The 16,268-nt window shown below is 34.7% G+C and overlaps 2 protein-coding genes and 1 pseudogene across 3 annotated transcripts; 1 reads left to right on the top strand and 2 right to left on the bottom strand.

The window, feature by feature from the left end:
* The first annotated feature begins 236 nt into the window (after nt 1-236).
* On the top strand, nt 237-4,484 carry LOC140836830 (serine/threonine-protein kinase D6PKL1-like; annotated as a pseudogene).
* A 154-nt stretch (nt 4,485-4,638) lies between these two features.
* LOC140836043 (U-box domain-containing protein 33-like) lies at nt 4,639-6,180 on the bottom strand. 2 transcript variants are annotated; one of them, XM_073201456.1, is made up of 4 exons: nt 5,612-6,180; nt 5,402-5,526; nt 5,116-5,231; nt 4,639-5,001 (listed from the first exon to the last, which is right to left on the bottom strand). In XM_073201456.1, exons 1-4 carry the CDS (start codon nt 5,991-5,993, stop codon nt 4,764-4,766), a joined length of 861 nt encoding a protein of 286 aa, XP_073057557.1. In that variant the 5' UTR covers nt 5,994-6,180; the 3' UTR covers nt 4,639-4,763. The 2 variants fall into 2 exon arrangements, with proteins under 2 accessions (XP_073057557.1, XP_073057558.1); XM_073201457.1 differs by having other exon boundaries at nt 4,867-5,001; nt 5,121-5,231.
* An 8,205-nt stretch (nt 6,181-14,385) lies between these two features.
* LOC140837431 (uncharacterized) lies at nt 14,386-15,456 on the bottom strand. The gene has a single exon (XM_073203592.1). It carries the CDS (start codon nt 15,454-15,456, stop codon nt 14,386-14,388), a length of 1,071 nt encoding a protein of 356 aa, XP_073059693.1.
* Between the last annotated feature and the right edge of the window lie 812 nt (nt 15,457-16,268).

The following is a 16,268-nucleotide window of genomic DNA, read 5'->3' as shown; positions in this document are numbered from 1 at the left end:
TGAATTTGTAAAAAGAGCGAGTCTCATGTGAGACCGTCTCACGGGTTATAATCCGTGAGACGGGTCAACCCTACCCATATTACAATAAAAAGTAATACTTTTAGCATAAAAAGTAATACTTTTTCATGGATGATCCAAATAAATGATCCGTCTCACAAATACGACCCGTGAGACCGTCTCACACAAGTTTTTGCCATGTAAAAATTGAAAGCCTAATAAATAGTTTATTATTCTGAAGCATGTTAATTAATTAACTAAACTGATCCAATTTCCCCTTTTTTGTACTGTCACAGGTACAAAGCCAACAATTAGATACAGTGCAATGGGGGCGGATTCTTTTCCCTCTACAACATCCCTTTTCACTGCCAAAGCTTTAGAGCCTTCAGCTTCCGATCATTGCAAATTTAGGTGCTTTTTCTTTTTCCAAGTTCTATACTTTATGGGTTTTGGCCCTTTTTTTCTCCAAGAATCTGTGTATTTTATGAAAATATCTATGTGATTCCGGATGTGAGTTGGGATTTTCCTTTCAATTCCGATTCTACGACGGGGATCTGATTTATATGGGAAGGGCTACTGTTAATTGTTGTTATTAATTGCATTCTGCATTTTCAGCAGCTGACCTTGATTCAGTGCCTCTTTACTTTTTGTGGTGGTCCGGTTCCATCTTTTCAGGTTTTCTGGAAGTGGGCTTGATTTAAAAATTTGGAAAAGCCTCTTTCCTGGGAAAAAAAAGAGTGTGTCTTTATTGACTGTGGAGTTGTGTGATTGACTAGTATTGTCTACTTGCGCCTTCACTCTCTATTTTTTTCAAGCTTTTATTATTGTTATTTTTCTTATTTTCTCTTCATTTGATGTTTGATAAAGCTGTGTACTGCTTTGTTTTGGAGCTTTTGAGTTTGTCTGGGAGGTATGGATGTGAGGATGTGGTCCTATGGATGTGAGGATGTGGTCCCTGAGGTTAGAATTTGGCTCTCATGATTTTTTGTTTTCTGATTGTTTTAAAATTGGTAAATTGTTGCAACTCAGTGAACGTGAATAATCTGATCTATAAGTTTTGATTGTTCATTTTTTCTGTTTTTCGGTAAGATCAGAATTTGAGTTTTGCGAATTTGTTGTTTTTTTTTGCCTTGGAAATCTTTATTCCTTCTCATTGTTCTACTAGTACTTGAACGAACATATTTGTCTATCTTAGAAAGCATGAATAAAGCTGTTTTATGATGTTTTTTAAACTATTGAATCAATATTTGACAGGCTTGTGGTTTTCTGGAGTGGGTGGAGGCAAAGTTTTTCGGTGTTTAATCAAGGGGATTATAGCTATTGACGCAACTGTGGAAAATCTTTGTTGAATCTACTTTTAGAAAATTTGTGATTGTGACATGGCCTCAAAACATGATGCTAGAGCTCCCATGGAATTCCAACAAAAAATTATTGATATCCACCATGCGAGTGAATCAAATAAATTAAGCAACTCCGAGCCTTTTAATCCTGAACAATCAGCAGATTCAGGTGTCGTAATTAAGCCAGTCCCAATACAAACTGGCAAATCAAAGACATTGCCGATCGATTTCAATGGATCTTTGCATTTGTCATATGTTAACTCTGATTCGAACATTTCTTTTGTTGAATCGGAGCAAGTGTCAACAATTGTAAATCTTGAGGCTAATGAGATACAAAGCTCGTTCGAAACTTCTGTTAATCAAGAGAAGAAATCCGAACAGGGAAGTGTAAAGAACGGTTCAATGTTTGGAAAAAAAACCAGCGGAAGTGGCAAAATAAGTGATCTGGCCGATTGGCAGAGAGTGGAAAGAGTAGCATTTGCCGAGGAAGCACGGGTAGTGATGTGAGCGATGAGAGCACATATAGCAGCTTTAGGAATAGTATCAGTAAGCCACATAAAGCAAATGATTTACAATGGGAAGCCATCCAAGCAGTTCGTGCCAGAGACAGCGTGTTAGGCTTGAGCCATTTCAGGCTCCTGAAAAGATTAGGTTGTGGAGATATTGGAAGTGTTTACTTGGCAGAGTTGAGCGGGACCAAAAGTTACTTTGCAATGAAAGTTATGGATAAAACATCTCTTGCTGGTTGTAAGAAACTTCTTCGAGCTCAGACAGAAAGAGAGATATTGCAGTGCCTGGACCATCCCTTCCTTCCGACTTTATATAACCATTTCGAGACCGATAAATTTTCTTGTTTGGTTATGGAGTTCTGCCCTGGAGGAGACCTGCACACTCTCAGACAGAGGCAACCCGGAAAATATTTCTCTGAGCAAGCAGTGAAGTAAGACAGCTGTGGATAGTATTTAAGAATGAAGTAAAAAATATCAAATGCTTTGAGTAGTCTTTACTTATTTATGGAATCTCTACCATATAAAGCGTTTTGCACGGGGACTTATACATTTATATCACCTTCTTGCATGAGGAGCGACTCTTTGTCTGCACATTGCTCTTCCTAATCTGTTGTTATTTCCAACTTCCCTATGTCTTTGTTAAAATTTGGCAAAGATTTGTTGGCAAAATATCTGAGTACTGGATTGGACAAATTCAGAATACTTTTCGGGTTAAACCTCTATGCAAATTATCTCAACTATATAGATTACAGGGGAGGGACAATAGTTGAGTCAGAGAAGGGCTAATAGGGACCCCTCTATCTTAAATTTTCTTGAGTGGAGTTTTGTTCCTCCAAATTTTGGGGTTTTAGGTTGGCCCCCTCTGCCACTCTTTCCTCCCCACCACCTTTTGAAGACTGCTATCTTATTGATTATACTATGTTTAATTTTAGTTGAAGCTCTTTTTTATGGAGTGCAGCTAGTATCAAACATTCTAGTGTTGCGACTAATAAGCATTTTTAGCAGTCTATAGTGATGTCCTGTGTGGTGTTTGTGAAGACAGTTGTGTTCTGTTATACAAGTTATCTTTTTCTGGATTGTTTAGTTTCACAAGCTGTTTCCTTGAAACTAGGGCAGAACTCGAGCCTTAGATGTTGATTGAGGTTATTTTATATAAAAGCGAGTGCGCCTAACAATTTATTTTTTTCTGTCATTCTCTTTCTGGCAGATTTTATGTCGCAGAAATCTTGCTCTCACTAGAGTATCTACACATGCTTGGGATTGTCTATCGTGACCTTAAGCCCGAAAATGTCCTTGTCAGGGACGATGGACATATAATGCTGTCAGATTTTGATCTCTCTCTTCGATGTGCTGTTAGCCCTACTTTGGTTAAGACGTCCTCTGACTCAGATCCCCAGCGGAAAAATCCTGTGTACTGTGCCCAACCAGCATGCATCGGACCATCCTGCATCCAGCCATCATGTGTCGTCCCAACAACATGCTTTGGTCCTCGACTCTTTTCAAGCAAATCCGAGAAAGATAGAAAACCCAGAAATGAAATCGGGAACCAAGTTAGCCCATTACCCGAGCTGATTGCTGAACCAACCAATGCTCGATCAATGTCGTTTGTTGGAACTCATGAGTATCTTGCACCAGAGATCATCAAAGGTGAAGGCCATGGTAGTGCTGTGGATTGGTGGACTTTTGGGATCTTTATTTATGAGCTTTTGTTCGGTAAAACCCCATTTAAAGGATCAGGTAATCGAGCAACATTGTTCAATGTCGTCGGACAGCCTCTTCGATTCCCAGAATCTCCTGTTGTCAGTTTCGCTGCTAGGGATCTGATTCGAGGGTTACTCGTGAAAGAGCCTCAGCATCGGTTGGCATATAAACGAGGAGCGACAGAGATAAAGCAGCACCCTTTCTTTGAAGGAGTTAACTGGGCTTTGATACGTTGTGCCACCCCTCCTGAAATACCAAAGCCTGTTGACTTTGACAGACTGCGTCTTCCAGGAGCATCAACCACCGAAAAGGCAGGTCATGCTGCTGCTGATAAGAATCAGAAAAGTGACAAGTATCTTGAATTTGATTTCTTCTAGTTGACATCTGTATCGCCGGAAGTTAAACTGTGGGGAGCTATTATTTTTTATTATCATGGAAAGTGGCGATCAAGTTGGGAATTCGGCGGAAAGGTTGCACAACGGAGACAATAAAAAAAATATCATTCGAGGAGTGTTCTTACTCCTTTGAGGCCTTCTATTCGACATTGTGGTTGCAAGGTGACCTTCGAAATGGGCTCGATGTTGAAAAATTGTGTGGCGTTTGTAGCTTGAGAAGCATGGGGTGGAGAAAACATGTGGCCAGGCCACTCTTTATGTATAAATTTTTCCTTTATTTCTTGAGCAAGTTGTTGAATTGAAGACTTGGTAGGAGCAAATTTTATTTGTAGTCTCTGTATGTTTTTTTGCTGGTGACATTTAACAAGTGAGCCAGACATTGGTAGTGTGATTCCATTGTGGTTTCTCGTTTTGTTGCTCACTGGAAAATATCACTGCCAAAACTCAGGTTTTTGTCCTATATTCCGGAACTTGGTTTTCTTGAGTAGTAGTTTAATATTGAAAGGGGCAACATGAAATATGTATGATGATGATTATTATTATTTATTAGTATTAATATTAGTATTAGTATGCTTCTCAATTATGTTTTTTGATGAAAAACTTTAATGTCATCAAAATGCGAATCATTTAATTTTAATATCGGGATTTTAAATATTGAAAAAAAAATATTTAGCCAGAAGTTGCATAAAAACAGAATGATTTTTCAGAAAAGATGAAAACAATATGTAAATGCTTCATGTACAGTGGCGCAAAAGGGAGTGAACATTGTTATTTGGTATAAAACTTCGAAAAAGGTAATGCAACAGAAGTGTAATTGAGATTTATTCTCGAACCTTAAAGCATCCGCAACCAAACAAATCATTTTCCGTTTTCCGTTGATCTTGCACAAGTTTGGGAGTCGCGTCAATCGATCGGGGTGAAGGAGATGGAGATAAAGGAGACGACTCCATCAACTCAGCCATTTCCTTCCCCTCACATATGATCTTGACATCGCAAAATTCGGGTGTGTTGTGCAGTATTTGATCAATCACTCCATTACCTCTCCCAGACTTGATCTTCCTAAAATTCCCACAAGTCGTACAAGATTTTAGAAAACGTCCGGAAACCAGTATTGCTTGTTTAGTATAAATGCGAATTAATTAGTGGTTGAATCCTGTGGCATGCCTTTTGTACCTTACATTGGATTTGGTGGCACCTAGCACAAGCTTTTTAATGTAAAGAATGGGAATAAGATCCAGTATTGCTTTTGCCTCCATGTCACTTTCAATAAGTATGGTGTCCACTTTAACCTACGTATTTTCCATTGACGCACTTTGTTAAGCATACAATTCAAGAAACTTGTGATATTCTAAAAGAGATTCAAAAAATTTTAACAAAAAAAAGACGATGTATATTTTAAGAACTGGTTCAATACCCACGTAACTAAATCCTTAACCAAATCAAATTCGTTCATCCGTACCTGAGACTGCGAGGTCGGACAGACATTAAGAAACTTTTGAAGGAATTCTCTTCTTTTGCCTCTTTCTTGGGCCATGTAATTCTCCTTCTGTTCTGGGTTCACTTGACTCACTGAAAGCTTCCCCACTACCAACAAACGATCGTTAAAATGAAAAAAGAAAATCACATTTGGAATTTATTTATATACCTTACGTGTTCCGTAGATTCTTACATGGAGAAGGAATGAACTTGGTCTCGGGGAAGACATGAATGAGGAAAACAACAGTAGAAGAGGTGATGACAGTATTCTTCATCGCCCAAGTCAACGCATCCATGCTGGCTTCTTCGTTCTGTTTCCACACCGCCACATACACAGAATCATCGCCGCCCCCATGAAAATCGAAGGAAAACAAGCTTCCCTCGGTTTCTTCCTTAATGGTGACAAGATTATTCATCTGTCTGTTGCTGCTAATATCAATTGAAAAGTCCTCTTCAATCTCGCTCACTCCACCGCCGCTGAAATTCTCCAAGCGATCGTCGTAGTGGGCTCTCGACCCATCATCAGACACTCCTGAATTTCCACTGCCGCCTATCGTGATCAGGTTCGACTTCATTTTATGATCTTCAGAAATATATAAATATATACACAGAATCTACGTCGATCTGATGGAGTGTACTTTGAGGGGGTTCCTTTTCAAGTTGTGAACAGTGGGAGAAAGAACATCGTTGAAAAGCTGGAAAAATGGTGAATATGATTTGGATTTTCTCCTCCCCACCTTGACTTTTCCGAACCACTATTATAGCTTATTAAAAGTAAAGAGACATGAATTCATTTTTCAACGTCATGAGTGATGTAATCTTGTCTTTTAAATAAAAGTATCTTTTTATTTTTTTTAATACAAAAAATCACGGCTCTAATATTTTGTGCGCCTTAAATAAATCCAAAAGATCAACACAATAACTACAATCCATGTTGACCAAGTAAAATTACACTTTATTCAGTGTGACATACTCAAAACTTGGATGATAGAAGCAGAGAGATTAAAACTCCGACCTCTTAATACAGGCTCGTCATATCATACTATCCAAACTATTTTTTTTTTATGACAATCTTTTATTTTATTGTTATATTTGGATCTCAATTCAAAAATTGAGAAAGTGTGTTTGAACAACTAAGAAAATTGGTTCGAGAGTCTTTCCCAACAACTAAAACGCTTGCTTTTTTAGTTTTAGTCGGTCGTAAACTGCTAGTCTTTTGACTTTCGAATGAATCATGATAGTATTGATTTTCTTTTTTTTATATAATTTCTAAACTATAAGATGAGGAAGGCTCGAACCCGAGCCACTATACAACATGATAGCATTGATTCTATCATTATTAATGAGAAACATTTCATTTGTACTTGTAGAGATATCCAAATTGAAAATTTTCAACATTTGTATGCATATGAATTTAAAATAAATAAATAAATCAATCAAGTTTCTATAAAGTAAGGTACTTTGCCGATTTGGCAAATATATTTATTATTTTCCTTAAAATCAAATTTCACTGTAAAGGGAATATTCGCATAGCTACGAGAATCTCGGACCAAACGAAGTTGTCCAAGGTCAATGTCGTTATTTAATAAACAGCAATCGATTATCCGACAGTGAGAGATTATATATAATAATCCAAAATGAATTACTTATCCTCGACTCCAAATCGCCCCATCCAACGCGAGTTAATTGATGTATAACATTTAAATAAATTGGACCCCCTAGTTCCAATTTATATAACTTTGTTATAATTCACTTGGACTAAAAATTCATTGTAAAATAAATAAATTTTACAAATAAGTTTACTAAATAGCAATATTTAGTGGCATCGTAAATAGGTCCAGGTAGTGATAGCCGATTGGCTCGCGAATGAATCCAGATTTTCTTAGACGACTGGCTTGTGAACGGATCCAACCAGTCGTAGACGACTAGCTTGTAAACGTGTCTATATAGGTGTAGACGTCTGACTCGTAAACAGATTCAAGTATTCATAGAAGCTAACCCATAAATGGATTCAGATAGTCATATATGGGTATCCCTTACATCACAAACATATGTTATGGATGTCGAAAGTTGTCCGACGTAAATACTCCGATATTCAGATAAGTAGACAGTTCATTGATTTCATTTAAAAGTTGTAGATCAAATTGAAAAATGAGATAGCGTATCTTGAATATTGAGGATATTCATCATCTATTTATAAATTTAGGAGTGCGTAGTGGTTGTGCTCTAATATCTTGTGCTTTAATGCTATGAATAAAATTGGGCTTAACTTAATAATTAATAAAGTTGGGCTTCCAACCCATCGCAGGACTTAAAAGATGACATCGATTGAGTAGCCTAATACATTGATAGTTTGGAAATTGTTACTTTGCTTTAGGTCGATCAATTATTTTGTTGAAGAAATAATATTCTTAATTGGTCTATTTGTTTTTTTTATAGTTGCTATGACTTTCTAAATTGATTTGTTGCATTTTTTATAGTCGATATGACTTTTTGCTATGACTTGTTATATTTTTTTATATTGCCGCTAGGACTTGTTATGATTTTTGTTTATTATTGGTTCATGGGCAATGGCATGATGCTTAACATGTGGTACTTAGGAGTTGATCAGGTTCCAAGATTTCGTATCAAATGGAAGTCCTAAACCCACCTCTTGGGTGGTGAGGTATTCATGGGCTAAATTTTATTGTCATGATCTCTTACAGAGTCGACGGTTTAAATTTTTCTACGAGATTGTTATGAACTTCTATTCATAGATAACATTTACCAACTCCATGCGTTTATGATAATTAAGTTAGTTAAGCATCATAGAGAGGAATTCACAAAGTAAAATATGATAGTTAAGAGAAACAACAATTTTATTGATCTTTAGAATATTCGCGATTACGTCAAAAGTAATAATAATAATTTATAACTGTAATCTTTTATATAATTTGAGGAAAATGTAATTATATAGAATAAAATGTTATATTGAACAAAGATATGCAATTAACTAATATTTCATATTTCACGTCAAATAGTGATATTTAAAACTATTATCGCATACATCATGCATTCATAGGTTGTGATAACAAAAAAAAACCAATAAATTATTGTAGATGAAGAACAAAATAATAAAAGTATGAAATTATAAAAAATGTAATTTAAAATTTATAAAAATCGTAATATAACACAAATCCGTGAATTAATATTCTATATATTTCATAATGTTTAATTTAAATATTGTTTTTAATTATATGCAATTGTGAATTTTTTCCTATGTTGTACTTTTTCATTTCAAATTGATAATAAAAATTTTAATTTTAAATAAATTACACGAATAGTTGGGACAGGCTTGACTTACAAAAAATATACTTGTATATTTGCTTGTTTACCCAAAGAAATGACGTTCTTTAAATTTAGCTTACTTAACAAAACGAGGCTTATTCGATAAGGGTATTAGGCCACCAACCTAAGCAGTTAGCCTTCCATTTCTCAACTTCCAACTTAGGCGTCGTTGAGTGCAAAGCATCCCAACATGAGAATTTTAAAGATTTGTGGTCCTAATGGAAGAACCTGACTGAGAAGCCATAGTTAAACTTAGGCAAAAATTTATGTGAGACGGTCTCACGGATCATATTTGTGAGACAGATCTCTTATTTTGGTCATCCATGAAAAAATATTATTTTTAATGCAAAAATATTGTTTTTTATTGTGAATTTTGGTATGGTTGTTCGGTTTCATGGATCAGGATCCGTGAGACGATCTCACATGAGACCCTCTCTTAAACTTAAGTGTCTTCAATCAAGAAACATATATATCGAGGACAAGATCGTAATTTGGAATGACGTCCCTTGCGTACATATACAACCCAAAACGTAGTAGCTTCGACTTCATTTTCACTTCATTATCATCTTTGCTTATATACAACACAGACGGATTCATGAAGACGTCGGCAATGGTATTCTCAACATTTGTTTTATTCATGATTCTGATCGAAACTCCGGTGATATCAGCCAGAAGAATGCGTACAGAAGTCGATGAACTGTTGGTTAACTGTTGAGAAAATACTTGTAGAGAGCGATCCCGAAAACCGACGAACAAATAATCAAATGATCGAAGACTTGAAACACGTAGGAATACGTTTTCTAAAAAACTATATTTGTCCCTTCTCAATGTTACTTGAGGAATCTGACAAATAGTTTTTGGGATATGACAAGCCTTTGCAATATTTTCTACAAGTAACAATAGAAAATATTTAGAACTTGGAATTGTGTATTGAGTTGAAATAATGGGTTTCAAAATAGGTTGTGATTCTTGTATTGTTTTCACAATCACATGCATTATTTGTAGTCACCGAGAAACCACCTCCAAAAGCCACAATGAATTGATGACATCTCTTCCAAAAAATTACATGCCAAAAGACACGTTGTTTGATTTTAAAAAACTGAAAATTACAAACTGCATGTGGCAGTTATGAAATCAAGATTTTATCTTTTTATCTTATTTAATTATATTGAACAAATTATAACAATCCCCCACTTGTTCAAAATAATTTAGCATCCAACTCATACTCGGTGTTTATTAATACAGTATGATATCTTTCGATTTGAATCACACCTTAGTGAAAAAATCACAATACAAATGTAAAATTAATGATAGCTTAATAGCTTTGAATCACAATTTCTTATTACAATATCGGTGAATTAATCACACATAAACACTCATTTTCACAAGTTCCAGTTTCTTGCTCAGTGCTTTTATAGGCCTTGCACTCATCCATTCTATGAACTTTTCAGAAAGCAACTCTCAACTTCCTTTTAAGACGGCACCATCTTTAAGTTCATATAGGTAAGATTCTTCCAGTATCTATGTTACATTGAGATACTTGTTTCTTGAACTGAATCTTATTAAGAACAATTTATGTTCAACCATCTAACTGTAACATCCAGTACCTTTTCATCAAAGATGGGTCACTTTTAATAAAATACTGCATACTTTCACAATCAATAATTTGTTCTTACCCTTTGAACCTTATATTATTCAAATAATAATATTTGGTAGGGTTGCCATTATTGGTAATTTATTTCAATCAAGGAGTTTTAATCCCATCACTACAAGAAAATGGACCTTTAGTGACGGGAAATATCATCACTACATAATCAAATCCCGTCATTAAATACTTTTAATGACGGGAAATTTCCCGTCGTGGACCGTCGTTATTGCCCTCGTAGGTAAAGGTAATTAATGAGGGGAATGATGTCCCGTCACTAAAGGTAGCGACGGATTTCTAATCCGTCGCCAAATAAGCGACAGTTTTATAATCCGTCGCTAATTTTAGCGACGATTACCTTTGAAGACCGTCGCTAATTTTCGCAACGGTTTTGTTTATGTTATCCGTCGCTAATTTGTTTCGTAAAATAAAAAATAATAATTTTATTAATTTAATAAATCTAATAAAACAAAAAATAGAAACTAAAATTTTGTAAAAAAGAAAAATTTTAAGTATTGTTAAGTAGTAAAATTATGTAAAAGTAAAAAATTTTAAGTGTTATTAAGTGGTGAAAAAAATTAAAGTGATATGGTAAAATTGTGTAATAGAGAAAAATTTTAAGTGTTTTGTGAAGAGGTAAATTTGTGTGAGAAAGAAAATTTTTAAGTGTTGTGAAGTGTTGTAGAGGGAAATGGCGGTATTTATAGAAATGGTGCGACGGTTTTTGATTAAACCGTCGCTAGTAGCAACGGTTTGACAAAATATTGTCGCAAATTTAAAAAACGTCGCTCATTTTAGCGATGGTTATTATTCGACTGTCGCTAATTTAAATTTTGCGACAGATTAAAGTCAAACCGTCGCTATATTTAGTGACAGCTTTGAAAAACCGTCGCTATATTTAGCGACCGCTTTGAAACACCGTCGCTATATTTGCGACGGTGTTAATTTACCGTCGCTAATGTTTATAGATGCGACGGTTTTGATAACACCGTCGCTAAATATAGCGACGGTGATTAATCCGTCGCTATATTTAGCGATTTTTTTATTAAAAAAACTCTTGTAATGACCACTTTTGTGTACCCTCATTATTTTTTTGTCATTATTGATCAAATTTCTTGTAGTGCATCTTCCTCGATGTAGATTTTACTAATTCTCTTGTAAGAGGTTTAGTAAAAGGATCTGCTAGATTTTCACTAGATTTCACGTATGTGAGAGAAATAATTCCACTTTTAATTAATTTTCTCACATAAGTATGTCTTAGGCTTATATGCCTAGATTTTCCATTGTATATCTCATTATATGCCCTTGCAAGAGTGGCTTGACTATCACATAATATTGATATTGAACCAATAGTTTTTAAAGTCAAAGGTATTTCGCACAAAAGATCGCGTAACCATTCTGCCTCTTTTCCTGCTTCGGCTAATGCAATAAATTCTGACTCCATGGTGGAATGTGTTATGCAAGTTTGTTTCTTGGATTTCCAAGATATTGCACCTCCTCCAAGAGTAAACACCCACCCAGAGGTAGATTTATTGTCTCCAACACTCGATATCCAACTAGCATCTGTATATCCTTCTAATATAGCAGGAAATTTTGAATAGTGCAATCCAAGGTTCTTGGTTTTCTTTAAATAACCAAAAACTCTTCCAATAGCCTTCCAATGATCACTATTTGGATTATTGGTAAACCTACTCAATTTACTAACCGCAAAAGCAATGTCTGGCCTTGTACATTGCAATGCATATATTAGGCTACCAATTGCACTTGCATACTCAAGTTGTGCCACTGTCCTTCCATTATTTTTGATTAGTTTGATGCTTGGATCAATTGGAGTACTAGCTTCTTTGATATTCAAATGTTTGAACTTATCAAGCATTTTCTCAATATAATGTGCTTGGTTTAGTTCATAACCCCCACTGTTTCTTGTAACTTTAATCCCAAGTATAACATCCACTTGTCCAAGATCCTTCATTTTGAATATCGAAGATAGAAACCTCTTTGTTTCAAATATGCCTTTCATGTTATTACTTACTATTAACAAATCATCAACATAGAGACAAATAAATATGATGCAATTTTCAAAACATTTATGATAAAGACATTTATCAACAGTATTGTGAACAAAACCATTTGAAATAATACTATTATCAAATTTTGCATGCCATTGTTTTGGGGCTTGCTTCAAACCATATAAGGATTTCAATAATTTGCATACTTTCTTCTCATTTCTTGGTAGAACAAAACCTTCAGGTTGTTCCATGTATACCTCCTCATCGAGATCACCATTAAGAAATGCCGTTTTTACATCCATTTGATGTACTATTAAATCATGAATAGAGGCTAATGCAAATAAAATTCTTATGGTTGTAATTCTGGCAACAGGAGCATATGTGTCAAAATAATCGATTCCTTCTTGTTGTTTATACCCTTTAGCTACTAGTCTAGCTTTGAATGTTAGAAGTGTTCCATCACTATGATATTTTCTTCTAAACACCCACTTACAACCAATAGGCATAGAACCATAAGGTAAATCAACAAGTTCCCAAGTGTGATTTGATAAAATAGAATTCATTTCGTCATCTACAGCATCTTTCCAAAAACTAGAATCTCTTGAAGACATAGCTTCCTTATATGTCATAGGATCACTTTCAATCTGTAATACAATTGGGATTGTTCTCACTACTTCTTTTCTACTTCCTTCTACCAAGCACAGAGATATTAATTGAGAATCAATCTCATTAGGATCTATATATTTTATTTTCCTTGTTCTTTTGCTTTTTCTAGGTTCAAAGGTTTTTTCAATAACCTTAGTAGATTTTTCATTTTATGATCCATCTACAATCTTCTCTTGAGATTTATTGTATAGAACTAATTTAGTACTATCTTCCACAGTGAGTGAATCTTCAAAAAATTCAACATCCCTAGATTCTATTATAACGTTAGATTCTAAATCTAGAAGTCTATATGCTTTACTATTTGTAGCATATCCAACAAATGCACATTTAATTCCTCTTGGACCTAATTTAGTCCTCGTTGGGTTGGTGTTTTTGCAATAAGCAAGACACCCCCACACCCTTAAGTAACTTATATTTGGTTTTCTTCTTTTTCATATCTCATAAGGTGATATATTATTCTTTTTTAGAGGAATTCGATTCACAATATGACATGCAGCTAGCAATGCTTCTCCCCATAACATAAATGGCAATTTTGCATTTAAAATCATAGAATTTATCATTTCTACAAATGTTCGATTTTTTCTTTCCGCCAAACCATTTTGTTCGGGAGTTCGAGGTGCGGAACATTGATGCAAAATTCCATTTTCTTCACAAAATAAATTAAATTCGTTTGAGAAATATTCACCACCTCTATCACTCCTAAGTATTTTAATCTTTTTATTAAGTTGGTTTTCTACTAAAGCTTTATATACTTTAAACATGTTAAAGGTTCATCCTTATGTTTTATTAAATAAACAAAAGTGTACCTCGAACAATCATCTATAAAGGTTATAAAATATTTATTTCCTCCTCTTGTTAACATTCCATTTAGTTCACAAATATCCGAATGAACAAGATCTAGAGTTTGAGTATTTCTTTCAACATTTTGAAATGGTTTCTTAGTCATCTTGCATTTAACACAAATTTCACATTTTTTAAATTTATTTAAATCACAAGATATAAGGCCACATTTAACCATTCTGTTCATTGTAGATTTTCCTATATGTGCTAATCTACTATGCCATAAAGAAATAGAGTCAATCATGTAAGCAGAAGAAATACATTTATTTATTTCATTGTCACTAGTACATAATTTGACCATCCCATCACAAGAAAATCCTTTCCCAACAAAATTATTAGACATTGAAAGAGTCAATTTTCCAGACTCATATACAGCCTTAATCTTTTCTTTGCTAAGAAGTTCACCACTCACTAGATTTCGATTCATGTCCGGAACGTGAAGAACATTTATCAAAGTTATTGTTTTTCCTGACGTAAAGTTTAAAACTGCACTTCCTTTACCAACAACTTTGGAACGCCCTTCATTTCCCATTTGAATCTTTGTCCATCTTCAATTTCTTGATAATTTTTGAACAATGACTTATCATATGCAACATGGACTGTAGCACATGTGTCATACCACCAACCTAGAACTTTTCCTTGAACAACATTAACATGACTTATAGTTGCCACAATGTTGTTCATTTCCACGGAGTTAACCTTTGCCTCTTTATCACTTGGTTTCTTTTTAAACCTGCAATCTCGAGCATAATGCCCGGATTTTCCACAAACAAAGCATGCTCCCTTGGACTTCCTTTTGAGTTTATCTATGGATTTTTTCGGACCAAATGGATTTCCTATCCTTTTATTGTTATTGTTGAATTTTGTAGGCTGATTTATGACGTTGGCTTTAGATGTGCCTTCATAAGAATTTTCATTCTTATCTCTTGTCATGGATTCTTCCTCAATACGCATATGCTTTTGTATTTGTTCCAAGGAAAAATTTTCAGAACTATGAAGAATCCTTTTCCGGTAACTTTTCCACGTAGATGGCAATTTTGCAATGATTGCACCCACTTGAAAGGATTCCGGTAACTCGATCTCAACAGCCCTCATTTTGTTAACAATAACTTGCAGTTCATGTACTTGAGGCAACAATGGTTTATCATCAAGAAATTTAAAATCAATGTACTTTGAAATTAAAAATTTCTTTGTACCTTCTTCTTCCGCTTTATACTTGTTTTCTAATGCTTGCCATATTTCCTTAGCAGACGTGGTGTTTGTGTAGAGATCGTAAAGACGATCGGACAAAGCATTTAAAATATGACCGCGACACATCAAATCATCTTCTTGCCTTTTCTCTCTTTTAGCCCTTAGTTCTTTATTTTCTCCATCGGTAGGTGCTGGAATTTCTTCCAAATTTGGATCCAGAATATAGAAGATCTTCATTGCTGTAAGTAGAAATTTAAGCTTGTCTTGCCATCTCGTAAAATTCGTACCATCAAACCTATCAAGTTTGACCATGTCTTGATTCATAAACTTCAATGTTGCCATGTTTGTTCCACTCTCCATCTTCACGAATTTCAGATTGCAACAAAATATAGTTTTTAGATTGTTGAGAAAATACTTGTAGAGAGCGATCCCGAAAACCGACGAACAAATAATCAAATGATCGAAGACTTGAAACACGTAGGAATACGTTTTCTAAAAAACTATATTTGTCCCTTCTCAATGTTACTTGAGGAATCTGACAAATAGTTTTTGGGATATGACAAGCCTTTGCAATATTTTCTACAAGTAACAATAGAAAATATTTAGAACTTGGAATTGTGTATTGAGTTGAAATAATGGGTTTCAAAATAGGTTGTGATTCTTGTATTGTTTTCACAATCACATGCATTATTTGTAGTCACCGAGAAGCCACCTCCAAAAGCCACAATGAATTGATGACATCTCTTCCAAAAAATTACATGCCAAAAGACACGTTGTTTGATTTTAAAAAACTGAAAATTACAAACTGCATGTGGCAGTTATGAAATCAGGATTTTACCTTTTTATCTTATTTAATTATATTGAACAAATTATAACATTAACTGGGCTGGTTATGGAGAAGAGAAGCTCTCTACTGTTGTGATCAGTGGCAAACTTCTTTGCCATGAAAGCACAGCTGCAAATCCCAGAACTTCTGTCCATCCAAATCCAGTCTCGGGTTAGTTAGTTTATTCTTCAATCTCAACTATTTCTGCATGTGTAGTTTTATTTTGTATTGATCTTTTCTCCAAAACGCCTCACCCGAGTTGACAAGCAAATCCTACGAAGCTAATACCTCATGTATTTTCTTTCCTTTTTGTTTTTATAAGTTACTATATCTATATTATCAGATA

The sequence above is a fragment of the Primulina eburnea genome, chromosome 7 (genome assembly GCF_022965805.1).
Source record: "Primulina eburnea isolate SZY01 chromosome 7, ASM2296580v1, whole genome shotgun sequence".
Taxonomy (NCBI): Eukaryota; Viridiplantae; Streptophyta; class Magnoliopsida; order Lamiales; family Gesneriaceae; genus Primulina; species Primulina eburnea.
This window is presented reverse-complemented; position numbering and strand designations above follow the sequence as displayed.